We start from the raw sequence: 9,510 nt of genomic DNA, 5'->3' as shown, positions 1-9,510 counted from the left end.
AACCAATTCGGCTGTAATTCCATCGGCTCCTGGCGATAACGATATAGGACATCGATTAGCCAGGTATACGGAACGCTATTGCAAGCCTTGGCATAATCGATATAGCGACTAAAGAGGTTTCTTTGGCCTCTAGTTGCTTGTCCTACAACTACCGAGTCGATAATGAGTTGCTCTTTGCAACCCCTTGACCCAACTCGACAGCCCTTCTGCTCCTCGGACAGAATATTATTGGTCTCGAGGTGCGCATTGACCCTTCCACTAATAATGAACATTATGGATTTGTAGAGGGTTGGTAAGCAAGTAATCGGTCTTGTGTCTGCGGGGTCCTGTACCGTGTCCTTCTTAGGGATAAGGTAGGCAATCCCCGCAGTGAGGAAGGGTGGAAATTCCTCCGGCCGACTCATGACCTTGTTTATACTGGGTGCCAACCGACTATGTACGCTGGTAAATTTCTTACACCAGAAATTCTGCACCGGATCCAGACCTGGGCCCCTTCAGTTCTTCGAGCTGTTTATGGCTCGTCGAACTTCCTTTTCGGTAACATCCGCAAAATTCATGCCAGGCGTATTGACATGGCTGGTGCTTTTGGCGTTGATTCACTTAGCATGCTGGGCGGGTAACCCCAAAAGTCCATGACAATATTCTTCCGCTTCCGTCACCGAAAACTGTACTGTCTGGATGCTCTATTGGGCTTCGTTGAGAGATCTGAAAACGCTCCGTTGGTTCCTCGCGTATATTGTATTCTGGACCCGGCTGGAATGACTTTCGCTATACCGCCGAAAGAGAGTTTCTGTGTCCAGAATTTCAACTACGGGTGTCTCACTGGGGATGGCATAGTTCCGGTAAACTCTCTGCAGTTTATTTCTCACCCGTCTGCTGGCATTGCCAGTGATGATCTGAATCAGTCTAGCAATGTCTTGCCTTAGTGAGTCTCGCCGACGTTCCAGACGAATTTTACACGGTGGATCTTTTTGGTCACTCAAACCAATAACGCGAAAGCGAATCTTCTGACCGTGCAATCTGATAGCCGCAACTGCATCACAATACACAAGTGATTTTAGTTGCAGCAGCGACATATCAGCACACAGTCGAGATGCAATCTCATCATTGATTTGAGATAGATTTCCCGGAGTTGCTGGGGATGCATAGAGTCTGGGAATACCTGGTCTATATAGAGGATCCATATCCGAGAATTCTATACACGCTCTTTGGAATTCGTCCCGAACCTCAGCGAAAACCTCAGCTGGACGGTGGAGCAGAATGCTTCGACGAGTTCTGAAACTGTTGCCTTCGCGTGGTGTTGTTGATGCCGCCGCCTCTGCTCCCATCGACTCTCGGTCACAAGTTTCCCCGATGACCTCAAGTCGAACACGTTCCCTGATGGTGGCCGGGATTGTGTCGCTGCGTAATAAAGCGGTACTGGTCTGCAATTCCATCCGTAATAAAGCGGTACTGGTCTGCAACTCGCTGCACAGTCACGTGCGCGAATTGCGGGAAACGCTCGACGAATTTCTGGTGCAATAAGGGGCGGTAAGATGTTGTACCCGCCCCGCCGTTATTTCGTAGTAGGAGCGGATGATGAAGAGGTTTATTTCTTCAGTCCATTTCATCCGCTGCCTACGCGAACCTGCTGAAGTGGTCACTACAGATTGTGGCGAAACAGCTGCAGCAGGTGGAGTTCCTGGGCGTCGTGGCGCCTAGACGTCGAACCGTCCCACGACTAGCGGTTTCGACGCCGTGCTGTCCATTACGAGAGCCCGACCCAGTCACCAAGTCGGACGACTCCCGCCGGTTATCCGTACCGTAGATAGATTTGCATTTTATACTTAACTGGCAGGTGTGGGGATAACTTCCTCAGCGAGTAATCTGCAAGACTGCAAAGTTCCTGCACTTTCCTCACCTACCCCCATTCAGACTGAAGCTATCCATCCGTCCCCCTTTCACCACCTGGCTTGGGACCGGCTACGGCGGTATTTATTTAAATATTAATTTTAATTGTCGTCCGTCCCTAATGGAGACGAAGATGTTGCGTTGGACTAGTGGCATGACATGCCTTGATTACATCCGAAATGAGGATATCCGAAATCGATATGGGGTTGCACAGAGAGTGTAAATTTTGTGAGAGAGGCGGTTTCGATGATATGGTCACGTAATTCGCCCTAGCGAGAATTCACTTGCTAAGATTGATCTGAATTTCTATGCTGATGGTAAGCGACCAAAAGGCAGACCGAAACAACGGTGCCTTGATACGTTGGATGGGGATTTAAAAGCCTCGCGATTGGATCCAGATAAAACAAAATTCCGCAATCGAACAGGCTGAAGAAAAAGTAGAAGCTTACTATATGACATGCCCCTAACAATTACCTGAATATCGATATTCGGTCAGCTATGATGAGTTGTTCGATTTTTTTTGGGGGGTGAATAGTCTGTTTGTTTATCTGTGTGGAAGGTAGAAATCCTCAAAAGGCATTGTTCTGGGCACGCTGTTATGTGGGATTTTTACGCACTAAAATAACTTCGGACCCCCTGGCCCGTGGAACCACTATGCATTCGTAGCCGCGCTTACCTAGGGTGTCAGTTTATACTTGTACAGGTACTGGCAATATCACTGATGCTCCGTGAGATACTGGATAAGATTATAATTAATTTAACTATGTCTTCTCTCCAATCATTCCATGATGATAGAGATCGACTTGATTTTCCACCCTGTTTTCCGTCCGTCTGTCTGTCCGTGTGTGTCTGATTATTAGTTACACGTACCTTTTATTAGAAGCGGTGATGTCTACTGACACGAAGCAGTATTTTCCATAGTTCTATATTGAGCTGGGGGTTTTCATACATTTAAAAGCAGGATGTTATTTTTTTTTGCGGAATATAGCCTTGGATTATCAAATGAAAGGTTTTAATTAGTGGTTACTGGAGCAGTTTAACATAAGTCAAAAAATGTTAGGGGGGGAGGGGGCAGTAGGGTTGTGACTTAAGAAAAACTCATCTAAATTAAGGGGCTATTCTTAGAAACTACCCCGGTGAAAAAAACTCACCAAAAAAATGGTGTCCCTGTTTCTGAGAGGCTGAACTTCAACCAATATAGCCATTAGTACCAGGGCTGCGAGTACAATGGGCCAACACGGCCTGAGTGCTCAGAAGCTGTAGCTTCTCCCCCACCATACCACCAGGGCTATGCGTGATTTATTCAAATATGTACATTGGACTCGTACGAACTTTCAAAGTACACCCGCTGTTGCTTACGTAATCTAACAGATAATATATTTTCATCATCATCATCATCAACGGCGCAACAACCGGTATCCGGTCAAGGCCTGCCTTAATAAGGAACTCCAAACACCACAGTTTTGCACCGAGGTGCAGTAATTCGATATCCCTAGAAGCTGTCTGGCGTCCTGACCTACAGGCAAGGTCGTCTTCTCGTCTTCTGTTTCTACCATAGATATTGCCCTTATAGACTATCCGGGCTGGATTAAGTGACCCGCCCACCGTAACCTGTTGAGCCGGATTTTATCCACAACCTGACGGCCGTGGTATCGCTCATAGATTTCGTCGTTATGTAGGCTACGGAATCGTCCATCCTCATGTAGGAGGTCAACAATTCTTCGGAGGATTCTTCTCTCGAACGCGGCCAAGAGTTCGCAATTGTTCTTGCTAAGAACCCAAGTCTCCGACGAATTCATGAGGACTGGCAGATCATTATCTTGTACAGTAAGAGCTTTGACCCTATGGTGAGACGTTCCTAGCAGAACAGTTTTTGTAAGCTGAAATAGGCTCTGTTGGCTGCCAACAACCAGCCGCGGATTTCATTGTCGTACCTGTTATCGGTTGTGATTTTCAACCCTAGATAGGAGAAATTATCAACGGTCTCAAAGTTGTAGTCTCCTATCTTCATTGTTCTCGTTTGACCAGTGCGATTCGATATTGTTCGTTCTTTTGGTTTGGTTTGTGCAGGCCAAGATCTCGCGCCGCCTGCTCGATCTGGATGAAGGTAGACTGTATATTTCAAGTTGTTCTTCTCATGATGTTGATTTTGTCAGCGAAGGTCAATAGTTGGGTGGACTTGAAGTGGATGGTGTCTCCCGCATTTACATCGGTATCGCGAACCACTTTCTCTAGGGCCAGGTTGAAGAGGACGCATGATAGGGCATCCGCCTGTCGTAGACCGTTGTTGATGTCGAATGGTCTTGAGAGTGATCCTGCTACGTTTATCTGGCCTCGCACATTAGCCAGAGTCAGCCTAGTCAGTCTTATCAGTTTCGTCGGGATACCGAATTCTCTCATGGCCGTGTACAGTTTTACTTGCTGTCGTAGGCGACTTTAAAGTCGATGAAAAAATGGTGCAACTGATGGCCATATTCGAGCAGTTTTAACATCGCTTGCCGCAGAGAGAAAATCTGATCTGTAGCTGATTTGCCTGGAGTCAAGCCTCTTTAGTTCTTCGTATGGGGCTATCCGACCCAGGTGGTACTCAGTAACGTGATACTTCTATTATTGCTGCACTGAGTGATATGCCCCTTTTTATGTATGGGATAGATAATGCCTCGTTGCCAGTCGTCAGGCATTGATTCGCTGTTCCACACCTTGAGCATTAGTTTAAGAACCGCTTGGTGTAGTTGGTCGTCTCCATATTTAAATTCGGCTGTGATTCTATTGGCTCCTGCGACTTATAGTTTTTAACCCGGTGGATTCGAGGTACTGTTTTTTCTAAGCTTGGTGTCTTCAGTTGGCGCGACCTCCAACTCGCCGATATTTTGGTTGTTGAGCAGTTCATCAAAATACTCAACCCACCGCTCCAATATGCCCACTTTATCGGAAATCAAATCTCCCTCTTTGTCTCGGCAGGATGAGCATCAAGGTGTATAAGGCTTTATTTTGTTGACTTGTTAGTAAAATTTGCGCGTCTGGTGTGGTACCCCCTGTACTTTTCGAGTTCACAGACCTGTTGGTGCTCCCAGACTTCTCCGCTCGACGGAGTTCATGATAAGCCTCTGCGCGTCCCCACGTTCTTTGAGAATGCAACATTACTCGGTATGCAGCATTCTTCCGTTCCGTTGCTAGCTTACAATCATTGTCGAACCTGCCGTTCCAATTTTTCTTGCGGCTGGGGTCAAGTATGTTTGTGGCCGTATCAATGATAACGCTGTTCAGGTAGTTGTGAAGATCATTTGTTGATGCTTCATCTCCAGGACATCTGTTGACTGTGGTTACTGCGACATCCATTTCCCTTTTATATGTATTAAGGAGGGCTGTGTTCTGCACGGCTTCAGTATTTACTCTCACCTGATTGTCAGAGGGGATTATATGCGGTGTTGTAATTCGAACTCGGAGGTGGCGGCGTTCAATTTGCACTTGGTAAATTTGGTTGAAAGTTGTCCCGTATGGAGAGGCCCACGTATGCTTGTGGACCGCTTTCCGCACAAACCAGGTATTTCCGACAACCATTTCGTGCGATACTGCTAACTGAATAATCCGCAGTCCGTTATCATTGGTGTCCCTATGTAAGCTACGCTATGCCAGCGTATCGCTAGAATACGGGTTCCGTCCTTTCTTGACTGTTGAAATCTCCAAGTATGATTTTGATATCGTACTTGGGACAGGCTTCGAGATTCCGCTCAACTGCCTCGTGGAAGGTATCCTTTTCCGACTCCATAGTGTCCTCTGTAGGGGCGTGAACGTTTATGAGGCTTATACAATATTTCTAAATTTGTCTCGCAAACGCAAAGTGCATAGCCGTTCGCTTATATGTTCAAAGCCGATGGCGGTATGTTTTATTTTTTGGCTGACTAAGAAACCTACTCCGAGCACTTGGTTTACTGGATGGCCGCTATAATATATGGTGTAGCGGCTCTTCTCCAGGGAACCCGTCCCTGTCCATCGCATCTCTTGCAACGCTGTTACATCAGTCTTATATTGGGACAGGGTATCGACTAGCTGCTCAGAAGAATTTGGTCTGTACAGGGAGCGCACGTTCCATGAGAAAATGCGCTAATCGTTTATTGGTTGTTCTTGCCGGGTTCGTCGTTTTGAAATCCATCCTGCTCGAGGCTTCTTCTGTGGTTTCGTAACATCGGTTTTCCGTGTAGGGTTGTCAGCCCTACCCAACCCCCAACCTGGAGAACCAGTTGGTATATTCTGTCCCGTTTTAGGTGCGGGAGACTCGCCTTCATCCTTCTCCGTCTGTAGTTTTTCATAAAGAAAGAACCCTCAGCGATCACCACGTGGAGGTGGAGATAGGGTTTGGTAGTAGAGCTGTTGGTGTTGGTTGAGCAGGCGTTTCCTAGGTTTTATGCTCCATCGTGGGTGCCAATCCACGTTTCGCCCTGGGACCTATATTACCCTTTGACCGCTACTTTTTTACTTTTTGACAATAGGACCTATCTGTCCAGATACAGAGTTCAGTCCATTAGTCCAATCTTCGTTGGGTGTGAGCATTTGGGATTCAATTTTGTTTGTGTCATTTAAATCATTCATTTCATATCATGTTATTCATATTAACTACACCCTCCCTGTACTTAGTGTAAATTATGCCTTTAATTGATTTATTAGTCAATTGATAGGAATTTTTCAATATATAACGACAAAACCCTCTTTTCGAGAGGTCTACTTGTCTACAGTCTTGACTTCTTGATTAGTTGAAAAATCTGTGATTGCCTCCCATGGTAGAAATACACACATAGACTCTGAAGTGCTAGCCAAGCTTGCGGTTTTTCACAATGGATTTACTACATTAGTGGCGTCCCCGCTAGCCCCAACTGCCCACCGTGGCAAAGGCAAAGTCGCCAGACGAAAGCGTTATTGATACCATATCGAAGCTCGGCTCGCTTATTTAGTTAATGCTATCTCACTAGACCGAATTCGAGCGCTCGAATGCCATCGAAGTAGAAGTAGTCAGCTGTGGGGCCCCATGCCAGATTGGGGATATGACGTGGGCAGGGGAGAGTACCCAAGCCCCAAAGCGCTGAAACGTACGCACTCGGCGAGCTTAGTGGCTCGCGATTTTCCTATCACGGTGTGTGTCAGCCAGTGCATGTTAAGTTTTTTCAAGTTTTCTTGGCTTTTTCTGCTTCTCTCCCGTCTCGTTTTGATTCTCCCCAGTATTACAAAAACGCAAAAAATAGAAACCCAGAAATCATCTGAAAAGGACCAGAAAATCTTCTACACTGAACAAATTCAAGCAGCAAATTCAATTATTGTATTTTTTATTCCATTCCGGTATCGGGTTTTATATGTGTATCCAATTTTTTACCATATCTCGTGCGTCTTACTTAAGGTCTTAACGTTTCGTTAGTGTTAGCAAGCCGCGATCGTAAGATCTCAGCAAGATTAGTGAGAATTTTCTGTTTGTTTGGATAGAACAAATCGTGATTTGCAAAAATGAATGAAATTAACCCGGACTTGAGTTGTACAAAGGCTAACAAAGGAGTTTCCACCAGTGCGACGAATCAATTGAGTTCCAGTAAGCAATCCTCGCCGTTGGCCTCAATGTGTCCTTCAGTGACGGTGTGTGATGATCGCACCTCATGCATCTTGGGGGAGCTGAATAAGATCTACGAGGAACGACTGGCGGATATTGACGAGCAAACAAATGGAAATTTCGAGGTAAGTACAGAGATAAGTGGTTTTCACCTGGATGTTCATAGTACCATGCTGAGGAAGGTGCACCAGGCTGCGTGGTTGTCCAGGGTGACTGGGTGAAACGGCCTTGTGTTGACATTTAGTGGACTGAACAATACACGTGAAATGTATATACGAGGAGAAGGCATTGAACTGCCACCAACAGCAATCAGGTGGCAGGTGATGCCTGCAACTCTCATTTCTCTCTGTTTACAAACGTTCGCGTATAGCATCAATCCGGTGTCTGAAGCTTTGGTAACTAAAATGTTATGTTGGCGTGGAGGCTTGTTATGAACATAGCAGTGATGTCACTGCAGGGGTAATGAGTTGCAGATGAATGGAACAGTCCATCTTCGAAATTTTCGTATAAATAAGCGAATGATGATTGGGTTAATTTTCTTGTTGAAACCGTTTCGTACTTTTCCTTGGGTCCAAAATATCTTTTTTTTTAAATTGGCGGCATTCGAGTTCGTTTTCAATTCAAATATATTATCAAGTATCCAAGAAATCGTTCAATCAGCTTAACAAATATTTAAAAAAGCTTGTCATTCGGTCCAGTAATTTCCAATGAGGGGATGCTGAGAAATGTCTGAATTGAAAAAGGATGTAATAAATATTGGCTAAATTTTATTCAATACTGAATAAGGATACGATCCCACACTCAGTTTTCTTGAGTTATAGCACAATACCAAGTCAGGATATTGAGGACTGAATGCAACCTCTTCATTGAAAAACGCACTAATTTGAGTTGGAATTTCACTGCTAAATAAATAAAAGATAGATTCACTTAAACTGATTCTTTGATCAGATTGTTAGACTAGGGAGTTTCAGCAGTAGTATCTTAGGGAGAAAAATCAAGCAAGCGCGCTCATTTTGATAAAGTTACGGCAAACATTAGCTTGTTGCACATGAAATGGCCGATTTGGCAATCAAGTAAAGTTAGTTGCATTTCAGTCTTACCCATTGTTGTGATAAGAGCGAATAAAAAGCAAAAAAGAATGGAATAGAGCCCAGAACGTATACTTTTTCTGTATGAGTTCAAACTCAGTCATAAAACATTGGGGGCGACCAGGAACATTAACAGCGCATTTGGAGCTGATACGGTAAGCAAACGGGCCACACGGCGGTGGTTCGAAAAATTCCGGTCAGGTGACCTAAACCTTCAAAGTGAGCCACATATACATCCAGGACCAACGACGGGCTGCATTTGCTAGTTGAATCCGACACATGTTAGTCTGTGAGAGACATTGCAGAGAAACTGGGCGTATACTATTCGACAGTTTCTCGGCACTTGCAATAACTTGGGAAGGTGAAAACGCTCCACAAATAGGTTCCGCATGCCCTTACGGAGCAAAACATGGCGCTTCGAATGGAAATTTGCAGTTCTTTACTCTCCCGCAACAGAGGCGATCCCTTTTTGCAGAGATTAGTGACATGTGATAAAAAGTGGATATTATACGACAATCGTCGCCGATCAGCACGATGGCTAGATGCTAATGAGCCACCGAAGCATATGCCGAAACCGAGCCTCCATCCGAGGAAGGTAATGGTGTCTGTTTGGTGGTCTGCAGCTGGAGTTATCCACTATTTTTTTTTGTGTATCCAGAACAACGGTTCGAAAGTTGAACGAATTGCAGTATGAGATTCTGCCTCATCCACCATATTCATTCGAGCTTTCGCCAACCGACTACCACTTTTTTAAGCATTTGGATCATTTTTTGCCGGAAAAACCATTTAGGAATGAAGGGGCCATCAAAATTGCCTTCGACAAGTTTATCAACACCCGAAAATTGGACTTCTACGAAACTGGTATACATGCTCTTGCATCTCGCTGGGGGAAGTGTTTTGAATCGACTGGCACCTATTTTGATTAATTGAAGAAATTTT

The 9,510-nt window shown here is 45.1% G+C and overlaps 1 protein-coding gene across 4 annotated transcripts in view; it reads left to right on the top strand.

The window, feature by feature from the left end:
- Window positions 1–6,860: 6,860 nt before the first annotated feature.
- LOC119654321 (interaptin-like) overlaps window positions 6,861–9,510 on the top strand; it is an 85,909-nt gene continuing 83,259 nt past the window's right edge. For 2 of the 4 annotated variants that reach the window (XR_005249809.1, XM_038059658.1), the window contains exon 1: window positions 6,863–7,608. Coding sequence is in view for 2 of the 4 variants with exons in the window: in XM_038059658.1 (XP_037915586.1) it covers window positions 7,384–7,608 (225 nt within the window). In the remaining 2 variants the exon portion in view is untranslated. Of the gene's footprint in view, window positions 7,609–9,510 lie in introns of all 4 variants that reach the window. The other 2 variants (XM_038059651.1, XR_005249810.1) reach the window with 2 other exon arrangements.

Source organism: Hermetia illucens, chromosome 1, assembly GCF_905115235.1.
Source record: "Hermetia illucens chromosome 1, iHerIll2.2.curated.20191125, whole genome shotgun sequence".
In the NCBI taxonomy this organism is placed as follows: domain Eukaryota; kingdom Metazoa; phylum Arthropoda; class Insecta; order Diptera; family Stratiomyidae; genus Hermetia; species Hermetia illucens.
The sequence above is the reverse complement of the archived record's forward strand: the minus strand, read 5'-3'. Positions and strand labels throughout refer to the sequence as shown.